The following is a 15,685-nucleotide window of genomic DNA, read 5'->3' as shown; positions in this document are numbered from 1 at the left end:
GAGACTGCTTCAAGGAGGGAGAGTGATGGAAAGGATGACTAATAAAGATGCATTATATATAAATGGGCATGGTAAAATGAAGCCACTTTGTGCAACCAATTGACGGTAATTGAATTGAAGCTTTATTCTTTTCATTTTCTAACCTTTTTTTTTTTTTTTCAAAAATTAGCATTCATTGAGTAAACTTTTCCATATTCAAACACTGCCTGAAAGACCACTGTGTGCCAAGGCCTGTTTTAGGCATCAGGTTGCAGCATGAATGGCTTAGATCGCTCCTTGCTCTTGTAGGCTTTCCCTTCAGTGGAGCCACTAAGCACTAAATAAGCATTTATAGTAAGTAACAGGAACTCTAGAAACAGTTGAACCATGAGAGAAGTTAGTGGAGATGAAGCTAGAAAATAGAATGAATGGCTAAAATGGGTAGTTTGAAAGTACCATAATTTCAAATGCTTTATAAAAGCAAAATAATGTTTTTACATACTGTTTTTAAATGACTTGAATGAACTCTTGGCCCTGACCCATTTTTGTTATTTCTTTCCAGTTCGTGAAGTGTGGATATGCAGGCTCTAACTTTCCAGAACACATCTTCCCAGCTTTGGTTGGAAGACCTATTATCAGATCAACCACCAAAGTGGGAAATATTGAAATCAAGGTAATGTTTTATTTACTGTTAAAGTGATCATCAAGGCATATGAGATATTCTTTGAATTAAGTAGCTTTAAATTATGATGCCATGAAAAATAAAGGGGAAGGAAGGATTTTTCTTATTCTGATTTATATTAACATAACAGGGACATAAGAATTTATTTAATCTAATTTTATGTAAGGCTTAATGCCATTACTATCTGGAGTATAATACTTACATTGATATGAAACCCTATTTTAGTAACTTGAAGTCCTATTACATAATTTTTAAAGGACATCAGCCTGGAAATTTTTGTCTTTCAATCTGATGTATTTGTCATATCCTAGTGTCTTTTTGGGACCTTAGATTTTTTTCCTCTGTATTTTATTTTCCTACTCTTTAAATATAGCTAGTCAGGAAAACACAGAATGCAAACCTCATTGGTTCCTCTTTTCACTAATATAACTGATTGCCATAAAATACTAAAGGAAGCTGTGCAAGTCTTTATTTGGCCTGGCACTATTTATCTTACCATAGGGAGGCAGGAGGGCAAGTTATCATTGCCTACTTTATATATGTTAGGAAAAATTAAGAATGGTGGCTTTTTCTCCTACAGGACTAGAAATCAAGGAAGAGTTTTTGGCGAATTGTTTGTGACTATGCCCACATTGTTAGTCCTATCCAGACAGTCTTTGAGAAGACTTAGTAAAGTGTTAGGTCATAAGTCATTTGATGGGGATATTTGTTTGAGACATCTAGAAAGGTGGTTATGATAGGTAGTTGAGACTTGCTTTTTGGTAGGCATCTACTGTTGGTAGTAGATAATTAATGAACAAAAGTTATAAACTGAGGCTTGTATTAAATTTTTGAAAAAAAGTAGTGAATTCTAGCCTTCATTAGGTTAAACTCACCTGAAACATTAAATATAAAACTTTTTAGAAAGGGACTTTGTTTTAAAGAAAATTTTTGAGATTATTTAGTCTCTTTTTGTGAACTTCTTTCTGATTGAATTCTGTCAAACTTCACTTTGGAAGTTGAGCTAATAATAGTGGTAAGGACAAACTACTGAGTAGAGGAAATACTTTTCATTCAGCGTCTGGCTGTTTTACATTTTTTTTGTACAATAAATTTTTGAGATATAAAGATACATCAAATATAGCCTTTTTTTTTTTTAATGCCAATCCTGTAGCTTGAACTCAGGGCTGGACATTGTCCCTGAGGTTCTTTTGCTCAAGTCTGGCACTCTACCAGGTAAGCCACAGCACCACTTCTGGCTTTTTCTATTTATGTGGTACTGAGGAATTGAACCCAGGGCTTCATGCATGCTAGGCAAGCTCTCTATCACTGAGCCATATTCACAGCCCTAAAGCCAGTTTTATTCTCCAGCATAGACAACAAATACTATACATGTCTTCATACCTACTTTCTTGCTTTTTAAGGCCCAAGTGAGAGAAATCAAACTTGTTACTATTCTAATAAGATATTTTTGTCAAGGAGTTCCCCAGTAGCATTTGCTGATCTGATTGGTAATTTTCTGTTCTATTTACTCAGTTCTTCTCACTCTGCTCAGTCTTTAAAGCCTTTCAGGTTAAATTGTTTTTTCAGTAGAAAACAGTAAGAGACCTGTGTTAGATTTAGTTTGAATACTGTTGCTTAGACAAACAGTCCTTAATTATATAACTCTATTTATACAGCTAGACCTTTGCTGTTGCTACTTATTTTCATTAATTCTTAAATCCAGTAATGAAATGAATTCCTGTGCTTGGTGAATTGTCTTATGCTTACATGTCCTAATAGGTAAAATATGATGGTAGACTAAAAAAGATGGGAATTTGAATCATTTATTGAGTTAATTTTTATTCAGGAATAATAACTGCCCATAGTAATTTGGCCCTGATTATTAACTCCAGAAAATATAGAGTATTGCATCTGACCTCAACCTAATTTGTCTCTGTTACTTGTATGTTTAAAAATTTCAGTGAGGATTTTATTTAGGCCTTTTCTGACTCTTAATTCTACCTTCTCTTTCTTCACCTTTCTTGACCTGTTGAAGTAGAATAACAAAAAGATGGTAAGTGAGGTTACACACATGCTCTCTGTTTGTTTTCCACTTTTGCTTGGTGGGACAGTAGTTGTTGTTTTGTGTCCCTTTAGAATTGGGGAGGGGGCGTTATTCCATATTTTAATTTTAAGTTTTAACCTTTTTCATTGCTTCAATTTGGTAGCAACTAATTAAGTCAATGGACCAGACAAGAACTAATTACTAACATAGTTTTGAATTGTTTTCCTTGTTGTTTTTATAGATGAATGCTATAATTAAAATGGAATGTAGTATGCATAATATTAGAAACAAAGTGGCTTTATTACATAAGATAATTGTGAGCCAGAAAATTGAGATGAAGTTGTTAACATTTGGATAGATTCACTTTGTTGACTGATGTTATTGCCTACCCTTCATTGTGATTGCATTTAGTTTATCATAACATTTAATGGAATAAAATTTTAATATGCACAGTGAACCAAAAATAGAGAAAGAAATGAAAAAGTAACTTGTTCCCATACCATTTTTATTGAAGAATAGATTTGGCATTTTTCTGAAGATAAGTAAGAAAAGGATAACACACACATGGGGCTGGGAAGGTGGCTCAGTGGTAGAGTGCTTGCCTTGCATGCCTGAGGCCCTGGGTTCAATTCCTCAGCACCACATAAGCAAAAAAGAAAAAAGCCAGAGGTGGCGCTGTGGCTCAAGTGGTAGAGCGCTAGCCTTGAGCTGAAGAGCTGAGGGACAGTGCCCAGGCCCAGAGTTCAGGCCCCACTACCGGACCCAAAAAAAGAAAAAAAAAAAAAGAAAAAAAGAAAAGGATAACACACCTATAAAGCTTTCCCACAACAAGAACAGATTCTCTATTCAGCTTGTCAATAAATACCATTGTATGGTAGGTTTTTGTTTTTGTTTTTGTTTTTGTTTTCAAGATAAAAAGTTGCTGGGCTTATCTCAGACATTGTACTCTTTTTTTTTTTCTCCCATTTTTCTTTTCCTTTGTGGTACTGAGGAATCAAACCTAGGGCCTTATGCCTGTTAGACAAGTGCTCTACCACTGAGGTACATTCCCCAGATCCCATTTGACTCATTTTTTTTCTGTGATAATATAAATGCTTCCATATTTTGATACTTTTAATTTTTTTAATATTTGTTAAAAATGAAACTGGGTGCTGGTAGTTAATACCTGTAATCCTAGCTACTCAGGAGGCTGAGATCTGAAGATGGTGTTTCAAAGCCAGCCTGGCAGGAAAGTCTGTGAGACTCAACTTTCATTAACCACCAGAAAACCAGAAATGGCCCTGTGGCCTTGAGCAAGAGAGCTCAGGGACAGCGTCTAGGCCCTAAGTTCAAGCTCCACAACCTACAAAAAATAAAATAAAATAAAAAATAATAGAATTTTAAAAATATTATGTGTAAGCATCTTTGGTATTGATAAGGATCAGACATTTCTGATTATATATTTTAGTTGGTAACTGTGAAGGTTTGTTTTGAATGAACAACATTTGAGTGGAAATTTTTTAATTTTTCTAAAAAAATGTACATTTGTCTTAGTGATTTTCTAAAGACTGTACACGTAGACTTAACAGCTTTTCAAAGAGGGATATATATGTTGTTTTATTTTTTTATTTTAAATTTTAAAAATTAAATTTTATTATTTAGGTGATGTACACAAGGGTTAAAGTTATATGTGTTGTTTTAAACTTGCTTTGTTTTCTCATTCAAGATGACATTGTTCAAAATGATTTTGGCAAATAGAATCTCTATAGCCTACTTTTAATAAAATATAAATACCTTTGAAAAAGTGTCTTAATTAATGATTCTTCAGTCTTTGAAATAATAGAATGTGGTTCAGGCTTGAATTCTAGTGGTTGGTTAAAATTTTCAGAACTGATCTGAGTATTTGTAAATTTGTTCTGAGGGATGAAGGTAATTTATTTAATACTTTTTTGTTTGTTTGAATATTGGGGCTCAGACTCAGGCCTTTGCCCTCTCAGCTTTTTCCACTCATGGCAGTCATGTCTTAAAGCCAGGCCTTCATTTCCAGCTTTTTTGCTGCTTAGAGATTGAGTCTCTCAGACTAGCCTCTGACCACAATCCTCAGATATCAGCCTCCTGAGTAGCTAGGATTATAGATGAAAGCCTCGCTAGCACTTAACATTTTTAACTTTTGAATGTTGAAGGAGTGTAGGGATAATTACATGTTTTAGACTTTTCTTTTGCAATTTTGGATTTTGAACACAACCTTGCCCTGCACCCATATCCCTTTTTAATTTTTAGGCTAGAATCTTGCATTTATGTGTATGCTGGCCTAGAATGGAATCCTGCATCTCCTGAAAACTAGGATGACAAGCATCTACCACCTCACCCATCCTTTTCTCAAGCATTTCTAGGTTGAGTTAGAGTCTCGTGACTAGTCTGGCCTTAAATTGTGATCTTTTCAATCTCAATCTCCAAAGTAGCTAGGATTACTGGTAAGAGCAACCACACATAGCTTAGCTTGTTCTAAGTTGTTTTTTTGTTTGTTTATTCTTCCTTATCCTGGGATTTTAATTCAAGGACTGGCAATTACAAATTTGATATGCTCATAACTAAAGCTCTTCTCACTTGAGCCAGTGGCACCCAGATACACTTCCAGGATTTTTATTTTATGTTATTTTTATTTTTATTTGCACCAGTCCTGTGGCTTCAGTTTAGGACCTGGGTGCTGTACAGGTGGTTAATTGGAGATTAGAGTCTCCTGGACTTCCTGCCTGGGTTGACTTTGAACTGCAGTCTTCAGATCTCACTCTTCTGGGTACCTAGGATTATAAATTGATCTTCCCTTCCTCCTTCTCTCCCTCCCCTCTCTATCCCTCCCTCCCTCTTCCTTCCTCTCTCCCTCCCTCCCTCCTTCCCTTCTTCCCTCTTTCCCTCCTTCCCTCCTTCATTCCTTCCTTTTTTTCTTTTTTTGTTCCAATACTTGAACTCAGGACATAGGTGCTGTCCCTGAATTTTTTTGCTCAAGGTTAGCACAACCACTTGAGCCACAGTTCCATTTCTGGCTTTTTTTTTTTTTTTTTTTTTTTTGCAGTTAATTGGAATAAGAGTCTCAAGGAGTTTCGGGTCTAGGCTAGCTTCAAACTGCAATTCTCAGATCTTAACCTCCTAAGTAGCTAGGATTACAGGTGTGAGCCACCGGTGCCCAGAAATCTTTTCTTTACTACATTTAAAATTTTCTTGTTCAGATGGAACTAGGTCAAAGGTTTCTTTCAGTTAATCCTTCAAATAGTGTGTAGGGCCTTAGAAGTCAATATTTCTTAGACTTGGCATTGTTTCAGAAAAAAGTAAGCTTCTATACTTTGAAATAAAAAGCATTCTCATACTTTAAATTGGTTGAAATAATATTGATTTGATCAATTATCTATGCAGTCCAAAAATATAGATGAGAATAACAAATTGGATATCAAATTTGTTAATATCTGTAAGTACATATATACTTGTTGGTATGGATTTCTTCTCTATTATTTGTTAAAGTGTTTAGCCTATATAGCAATGTTAAAAGAATTATATTACTCTGTGCATTGTATTATTCTTTATATTCTATTCCTGTCACCTAAATTCTGATACTATATATTGTGTTGACTTAATCACATACCTATCCAAATATCCATCTTGGTTTTTGATGTTTCAAAGTAAGTTAATATATTAGTAGATCTCTTCCTAAATACTTCCACCTAAGCATGTCATTCACTAGTACAGCTTGTTTCGAATTTTCTTCCCTAAGATTTTAAATAATTAAGAAATTTGACCAGGTGCTGATGGCTCATACCTGTAATCTAAGCTACTCAGGAGGCTAAAATCTAAGGATCAAGGTTCAAAGCCAGCACAAGCAAGAAAGTTCATGTGTCTCTTATTTCCAATTAACCCCTAGAAAGCTGGTAGTACATCTGTGGCTCAAATGGTAGAGTGTCAGCCTTGAGTGCAAGCTTGAGAACTAGCATTCATATACATACACAAACACACACATACTTATTATTAAATTATGGGGAAATTAGCTTTATAAGGAAATTAGTTGCAAAAGGAAGTTTTAGAAATATTTTTAGTATTTGTTTTTACTTTGTTTATATCCTCTTTGATGTTGCTTTCAGTGAATTTTCCAGAGATCTGGTTTTGTTTTATTTATTTATTTTATTTGTTTATTTTTTGTCAGTCATTGGGCCTGAACTCTGAGCCTGGGCACTGTCCCTCAACTCTTCAGCTCAAGGCTAGAGCTCTACCACTTGAGCCACAGCACCACTTACGGCATTTTCTGCTTATGTGGTGCTGAGAAATCGAACCCATGGCCTCATGCATGCAAGGCAAGCACTGTACCACCAAGCTACCTTCCCAGCCCTGTTGTTGTTTTAAATAAGTTTCTCACCCTGGTTTTAACTTTATCCGGGTTTTTTTTTTAATTTTAAAATTCATATATTTTAGTTACCTTATCTTAATTTTGTTCCTTTTTTTCATTTCTCTATAATTTAAACTTTATATTGTAGCAAATAGTAGCTCTTTTTTTCTTTTATTATTTAAGTAGTTGTACAAAGGGATTTCAATTCAACATGTTAGTTTATGAGTACAATGCATCATTCTCCCCAATTAGTTTATTCTGGTATTTGAGTGAATTCATCAACACACAAAAATTAGTATTTACTATCTCAGCTACCTTTTTTCAAGCCTTGTTAAACATAGTTTTTTTTTTTTTTCAAATATGGGTCATCTTAAATATATTCTCATTGGAAACAAGAGCTGTGAGTATTATGCTTCATGTGTGATAGCATAGCTTTTCAGTATTACACTTTAATATTGACAATTTGCCAATGAGATCATTTTAAAGAATGAATTGTTTTCTAATGCCTCATTGTTTTCTGTAACAACAAATTTCCCTTAGTCTAGTTGAGATATATTATAGAAATAGAATGTAGATTTTAATTTAGACAAAAGTTTGTGAAATTTACCATTGGTACATATCTGCATTATTATAGAGTAATAATCATTTTTTGCTTCTTATGTTTTCTAGTACTTACATTTATCATTTTGATATTTAGTACAAAGAAATGTGTTGCATGAATTGAACTTTTTTTCTACAAGTTTTTTTCCCCTGATATACTATTTCACATATCACAGGACTTATTTTTTGAACATTTGAGCAAAAGAAACAGATGAAACCTCATACAAAACCCTCCAAAATATGGAAATGTGGGGTTTATTTGTACTAATGCTCTTCTTTTGGAAACATAAAGGTAAGGTCAATTTATTGATTTAAACCACACAGTATCTAGTTTTATTATCTGTGGTTAAACTTTACAAGACATTCTTCTGTGTGAAAATATTTTTTAACTGTGGAATAAAAAGCTTTATCTAAAAGTGTTGAAAACATTAAGTTTTCTTTAAAACCTTGGGAATTTAATTTCTGAAACAAATTCATTTAAAAATGTGGATGGTTTAGAGCTTTGGTATTGTAATTTTCTAGGATCTTATGGTTGGTGATGAAGCAAGTGAATTACGTTCAATGTTAGAAGTTAACTACCCAATGGAGAATGGTATAGTACGAAACTGGGACGACATGAAACACCTGTGGGACTATACATTTGGACCAGAGAAGCTGAACATAGATACTAGAAATTGCAAAATTTTACTCACTGAACCTCCTATGAACCCAACCAAAAACAGAGAGAAGATTGTGGAGGTGAGTATTTAGATAGGATATACATGTTGTCTCTGTGTTATAAGGTTAAATCAAAATTTATTTTTCCTTTAAAAAATAATAGTTTGGGCTGGGAAGGTGGCTCAGTGGTAGAGCACTTGCCTTGCATGCCTGAGGCCCTGGGTTCAATTCCTCAGCACCACATAAGCAAAAAGAAAAAAGCCGGAAGTGGCACTGTGGCTCAAGTGGTCGAGTGCTGGCCTTGAGCTGAAGAGCTGAGGGACAGCGCCCAGGCCCAGAGTTCAGGCCCCACGATGGGATCAAAAAAATAAATAAATAAATAAAATAAAAAATAATAGTTCTTTTTTTTCTAATATGGTTACTATGAGTAAAGGGAATAAAAATAATTTTATTCCTCAGATTCTTTTTTATTTTTGCATTTTCTACAGGTTTAGCATTCCTAATCTGAAAATCTGAAACTTTCTGCCTATATTTATGATGCTCAATAAGTTTTAGATTCTGGAACAGTTTTAACTTCTGGGTTTTGGATTGGGGACTTTCAGCCAGTCAAGTCTAATGCAACTATTCCAAAATCTGGGGCTGGAGGTATAGCTCAAGTGGTAGAGTGCCAACTGTGAGCAGCCAGACTGAAAAACTCTGAAATTAGTTTTGGTTCCAAGCATTTCAGATAAAAGATATTCAACAGGCATATACTAGTTATTCTAATCAGAGTGAACAAAACAAAATCTTGCTAACATGAAGTTTGTATTTTAGCAAAGAAAAATATGCTCCCCCCCCCCAAAAAAAAAACAAAGGTGAGTTCATTTGTTAGAAGGTAAGAGATGTTCAAGGGAAAATATGGAGTAGGCTAAGGAGGTTGAAGTTATGGTTGTATATAGGTTGTGAAAGTGGCACTTAAGCTAAACAGGGTAAAAGAGGTAGGAAGTATGTATAGGGAAATAACATACAAGAAAAGGGTGCATGGCTAGTGTAAAATCTTTTTTTTTTTTTTTTTTTTTTTTGCGTCCAGTCGTGGGGCCTGAACTCTGGGCCTGGGTGCTGTCCCTCAGCTCTTCAGCTCAAGGCTAGCGCTCTACCGCTTGAACCACAGCGCCACTTCCGGCTTTTTTCTTTTTATTTATGTGGTGCTGAGGAATCCAACTCAGGGCCTCATACATGCAAGGCAAGTGCTCTACCACTGAGCCACCTTCCCAGCCCCTAGTATAAAATCTTAAAGTGGGACTATCTTGTCATATTAGAAAATCAACAAGGAAGCCAGTGTGGCTGGAGGATCTGGTTGAGGAGAGAGCAGTGGGAGGTAAGATTGGATACGGATCCTGAATGGGGAACTCAACTTCTTTGAGTGAAATGAAGACACATGCTCAAACTTAATTTCTTGAGTTGTTCTTTTGTGAGTATACTATAGGAAGGCAAAGATCAAAGAGACCAGTTTGGAGGCTTTTGAAATTATTTATGGAAAAGATAATGATGGTTACAATCAGGAATAATAGAATTGTGGGAAGTGATTAAATTATGGGTCTATTTTAAAGGTAAGGCCACAGAATTTTTTTTTTTTTTTTTTTTGCCAGTCCTAGGGCTTGAACTCAGGGCCTAGGCTCTGTCCCTGAGCCTCTTTTGCTCAAGGCTAGCACTCTACCACTAGAGCCACAGCGCCACTTTCAGCTTTTTCTGTGTATGTGGTACTGAGGAATTGAACCCAGGGCTTCATGCATGCTAGGCAAGCACTCTACCACTGAGCCACCTTCCCAGCCCAAAATTTTTTGATATAGGTGACAGAGAGGGGATAGTAAGGAAGGTTTTGGCTTGAGTAATTGGAAAAGGTAAAAGTAGTTAACATCAGTTGACATGTAGGGGGAGAGGGGACTAAGGAAAAAACTAAGGAAAATGATCAAGAGTTCAGTTTGGGACATGTTAAGTTTGAGATATCATTAGACATTCAAGTAGAAATGCCAAATGTTTTAGTTGCATTTATAAGGTCAACTTAAGGGAAAAAATCTGGGCTAGAGATGTAAATAGAAAGTTTTCAAGATATGGATAATATTGCTCACTAAAGAAACCAAAAGCCAGTGGCACCCGTGGCTCACTCCTATAATCTTAAGTACTCAGGAGGCTGAGATCTAAGGATTACAGTTTAAAGCCAGTCCAGGTTAAAAAAAGTTTCTGTGAGGGGCTGGGAAGTTGGCTCAGTGGTAGAGTGCTTGCCTCGCATGCATGAGGCCCTGGGTTCAATTCCTCAGCACCACATAAGCAGAAAAAAGCCGGAAATGGTGCTGTGGTTCAAGTGCTAGAGCGCTAGCCTTGAGGTGAAGAACTGAGGGACAACGCCCAGCCCAGAGTTCAGGCCCACGACCGGGCCCAAAAAAAGAAGTTCCTGTGAGACTCCTGTCTCCACTTAACCACTCAAAGCCTGAAAGTGGTGCTGTGGCTCAAATGATAGAGCGATAGCCCTGAGCACAAAGAGGCTTATGGACAGCACCTAGGCCCTAAGTTCAAACCCCTCAACCAACCAAAGAGAGAGAGAGAGAAAGGAAGGAAGAAAGAAAAAAGCCAAAGTATGCAGTGCTAAAAAGGCAAGGCCAGCCAAAAATCATGAAAAAACTAATGGTCTTAACAGTTGAGACAAAAGAGATAGCAAGACAACTACCTTGCTAAAAGGTTAGGTAAGTTAACCTTTTACAGCCTCTTTCCTTTTGTTGGCACGTGCATATGTAGTAGAGCCTTGGTGTCCTTGGGTGTGTGGCTCCAAGGAGACTACAGTTAAGAAAAAAACACAAATGTTGAGGACCCATAGAGATTAGTACTGTAGTAAGGATGCTTGATTGATTTTTTTTCCCATAGTGCTCCAACTTCCACTGAAGACAAATCTAAAATTTCACTTTATCATTTAAATTAAGCACATTAATGCTTACTTTGCTTTCTGGGCACCATTTGCTTGGAGGCAGGTTTTCACACAATTTATAGCAGGAAAATACTCAGCAGATCACACAATTTAAATACAGCTGATACACTGTTCACAATAGCCAGGATATGGAAACAACTCAGATGCCCTACTGCAGATGAATGAATCCAAATATTGTGATATCTATATATAATGGAATATTATGCAGCCATTAGAAAGGACAAAATAATGGTATTCACAGGGAAATGGGTGGAACTAGAAGAAATCATGTTGAATGAGGTAAGCCAAGACAAAGACAAACAGCACATGGTCTCCCTGATAAATGGATATTAAATCCAAAATGTAAGGTGATAGGACAAAGTAAACAAGACTCAAGAAACAAAGGACCTCCATTCATCTGGTCGAATCATTCCTAAATAAACCCATGCTGCTGATCACATATATGGCATATATGTTCATTTCAGAGGGAAACTAGGAGGACAGAACTAGAGTAAAATGGGAAAACATACAGCAGTGGACATCAGCTACACTGGACATTGATCAGAACGAATTAAGCAACTAAATGGCAGTGATGGGAGGGAGGGAATGAGTGGGAAAGAGGGAACAGCTGATACTAAGCAAAAGGAAAGGAATGTACCTATCACCCAATGTGGAAGAAATAACTGTATTGTCAAAGCTCATAGAACTCATAAACTTCATAGACCACGATAGACAGTTTGCCCCATGAAGGTTAGAATCTGTTTGTGACTTTAACTAAGTATTACTATGTAATCACTTAATCACAATAAAGAATTTGCGGGCTGGGAAGGTGGCTCAGTGGAGAGCGCTTGCTTGCATGCATGCATGAGGCCCTGGATTCAATTCCTCAGCACCACATAAGCAGAAAAAAAAAAGCCAGAAGAGGCGCTGTGGCTCAAGTGGTAGAGCGCTAGCCTTGAGCTGAAGAGCTGAGGGACAGCGCCCAGGCCCAGAGTTCAGGCCCAGGACCAGACCAAAAAAAAAAAAGAATTTGCAAAAATAAATACAACTGATAATAGTGGAGGGCAGACAAAACTTTGCATCAACTGATCTGTGTAATACACACACGAGTTTAAAATTTGGGGTTTTGACATTTTTTTTTAATTTTTTTATGTTTTTGGTACCAGTCTGGACCTAGACACTGTCTCTGAGCTTTTTTTTTTTTTTTTTTCCATGCTCAAGACTAGCACTTTACCACTTGAACCATAGCTGTACTTCTGACTTATTTATTTGTGGTTAATTGGAGATTAATTACAGAGTCTCATGAATCACACTTTATATTTCAGCCTCCTAAGTAGAGCTAGCTATGATTACTGGTATGAGCCATTGGCACCTGGCTCTTTTGTTTCTTTTTTTCTTTTGAACATGCTTGGTCAAAACCAGTGTAATTCATGAATAAAATGGTCTTACTGTATAGAACTATTTCCATTTAATTCCTATAGAAAGGAATTTATTCAGAGGATGATGGAGTAGGAGACCAGTCAGAATATCTAGATGTTTAAATAATATATATTTCAGAGATTTAAAATTTAAACAATAATTTATTTGTTTATTTATTGGTCAGTTGTAAGGCTTGATTTCTGGGCCTGGGCACTGACCCTGTGCTCTTCAGCTCAAGACAAGCACTCTACCACTTGAGCCACAGCGCTGCTTCCAGTTTTCTGGTAGTTCATTGGAGATAAGTGTCTCACAGACTTTCCTACCTGGGCTGGCTTTGAACCACAATCCTCAGATCTCAGCCTTCTGAGAAGCTAGTCATGAGCTACCAGCAAACAATTGCAAAGTTTCTAAGAATGTAGATTTTTGGATAATAGCCAAGTCAAATTGTACTTACTGGGCTGGGAAGGTGGCTCAATGGTAGAGCGCTTGCCTTGCATGCCTGAGGCCCTGGGTTTGATTCCTCAGCACCACATAAACAAAAAGAAAAAAGCCAGAAGTGGCGCTGTGGCTCAAGTGGTAGAGCACTAGCCGAGCTGAAAAGCTGAGGGACAGTGCCCAGGCCCAAAGTTCAGGTCCCACGACTGGACCCCAAAAAAAAAAAAATTGTACTTACTGTAAATGACCAAAAGAAATGTCACCGGATGTTCCTAGCTGATTTGAGCTGCAGAGAATGGTTATAACTGACCACAGAAGGCCTGGGGAAGCTCCAATGTAGTTCAGTTGAGGAGAGAAGGAATTAGCTGTGGCTCAAGTCACGTGGGCATGATAGGCACTGTATTTATTAACCACATTATTAATCACATTAAGTTTTGTCTTTATCTTCTCTATTTAGTTTTTGCTGTGCTAGGTATCAAATCGAGGGCCTAGACAAGCACTTCTTACTGAATTACATCCCTAAACCTTTTTTCTTCTTTTCTTTCTTTCTTTTTTTTTTTTTTTGAGGGGGCAGGGGTTGTGGGAGGATGCCAGTCCTAGGATTTGAACTCAAGACTTGAGCATTGTTCCTGAGCTTTTGTGTGCAAGGCTAGCGCTCTGCCACTTGAGCCACAGCTCTACTTAGGCTTGTTGGTAATTAATTGGAGAGCTCTCAGCCTCCTGACTAGCTAGGATTACAGGTATAAGCCACTGGTGCCCAAATATTTGTTTTGTTTTTAACTGCTATGAGGAGATACCTAGACTTTTGCCAGTTTGGGGAACATTTACTGTTCTATTTTGAAGTAAAAGAATTTCCTGCTGGGTGTAGCATATGCTTGTAATCTCAGCACTCTGGAGGCTGAGGCAGGAGTACATTGTAAGACTCTTGTTTCAAAAAAGAAAAGGGAAAAAGAAGGAAAGAAAAAAAGGTACTTCCTTAAGGAACATTCAGAAAGTTTTGCTGAAATGCAGCAAGTTTTCTTTCACACTAGTTAGTCATTGACCATAATACATTCAGAAATCTTTTCTTTGTACCTCTTACAAATGCTTGGATGGAGCTCTGAGAGAGCAGGACTTCATAGGAGGACTGTCTAGATCAGGAGGAATTGGTGAGAATAGAGGACTTTTCAGGTTCTATTTTGGTCAGGTAATCCATTAAGTCTAAAGAAAGCATATAAATATGTAACTTTCTCAATGATCACACCTGCCTTTTTTCCCCTTCTCTTTATGTTTCAGGTAATGTTTGAAACTTACCAGTTTTCTGGTGTGTATGTAGCCATCCAGGCAGTTCTGACTTTGTATGCCCAAGGTAGGTGAAACTTACGTGTTAGAAAATGTAATTTAGCAGTTGATTTTTCATTAAGTTACAAATCTGAGAACCACACTGAAATTTTTCATCATTTCTATCATTTGTGAAATAAAACATCATATACATCTTCATTTGCTTTACTAAACAGGGAAAATTTAAGAGACATCATAGCCCAGGTATATTGGCTTCATGCCAATCCTAGCTACTTGGGAGCTGAGATCAGGCAAGATTGTGAGTCAAGGCCAAACTGGGCCAAAAGTTTTCAAGACCCCATCTCAACCAAGAAAAAGCTGGTGCACACCTATTACCCCAGCTACACAGGAAGCAGAAATAGGAGAGTTTCAGGTCAGCCTTGAAGGGGAGGAGAAATAAGACCCTATTTGAAAATATAACCTAAAAGGGCTTGGAGCTTGGCACAAGAGGTGTAGGGTACCTACGTGGAAAGTGTGAGGCTCCAAGTTCAAACAGCTGTACTACAAACAGACATCGTTAAAATAGCATTGCCCTTGCATTAACATATGGCTCAAGTAATAGAGCACCTTCTCAGCAAGCTTGGACCCTACATTCAATCTAGTACTTAAATAATTAGGTTGTATTCTCTTAATCTGTTTAAACTTTTTGTGCATAAATGATGAGCATGGTATTTGTCCTCCGAATTGGTTTGAGTTTAAAATTATTAGTCAAAAAAGATTAGCATAAGGTCATGCTGGGTCAAATATACAATAGATTGAGTAAAGGGGAGAAGATAGACATTCTGAAGTACATTCCAGTTTTTTGAGGTAGATTTAATGTTCTCTTGGTATTTCTGTTAGCAGCTGCCTCCCTTATTGGGAATAAGACAGTGGCCATGTAGGGAGAGAGCTCTTTATATTGAATGGTCTAATAAATTCAACAAAAACTTATTAAAAACTTGTGGGACTTCCAAATATGTACCAAAGAGACTTTTAGGCATTTTAATAAACTTATGGCTGCATGTGCCACTTGCTAGAAAGATGTAAATCAAGAGGCTAGTAGTTGAAGACCAGCTGGAACAACAAAAAAAATGTTAATGAGACCCCATGTCAGTAAATAAGCTGGGTAGTGAGGGCATTAGCGTGTAATCCCAGCTATGTGGAAGCATTGGTAGGAGGATCACAATCTGATGCCATCCCTAGCATAAACATAAGACCCTATCTCAGAAATAAAGCAAATAAAGGCTGGGAGTATGGCTCAAGCAGTAGAGTGCCTGACTACCAGCCTCAAAACCATGA

The 15,685-nt window shown here is 36.9% G+C and overlaps 1 protein-coding gene across 1 annotated transcript in view; it reads left to right on the top strand.

The window, feature by feature from the left end:
• Actr2 (actin related protein 2) overlaps positions 1-15,685 on the top strand; it is a 44,415-nt gene that overhangs the window by 12,657 nt on the left and 16,073 nt on the right. The window contains exons 2-4 of the mRNA XM_070004510.1: positions 542-652; positions 8,161-8,376; positions 14,363-14,435. Of these exons, the coding sequence (XP_069860611.1) occupies positions 542-652; positions 8,161-8,376; positions 14,363-14,435 (400 nt within the window). The remainder of the gene's footprint in view (positions 1-541; positions 653-8,160; positions 8,377-14,362; positions 14,436-15,685) is intronic.

The sequence above is a fragment of the Dipodomys merriami genome, unplaced genomic scaffold (genome assembly GCF_024711535.1).
Source record: "Dipodomys merriami isolate MVZ:Mamm:240054 unplaced genomic scaffold, mDipMer1.0.p SCAF_63, whole genome shotgun sequence".
NCBI classification, from domain to species: domain Eukaryota; kingdom Metazoa; phylum Chordata; class Mammalia; order Rodentia; family Heteromyidae; genus Dipodomys; species Dipodomys merriami.
The sequence above is the reverse complement of the archived record's forward strand: the minus strand, read 5'-3'. Positions and strand labels throughout refer to the sequence as shown.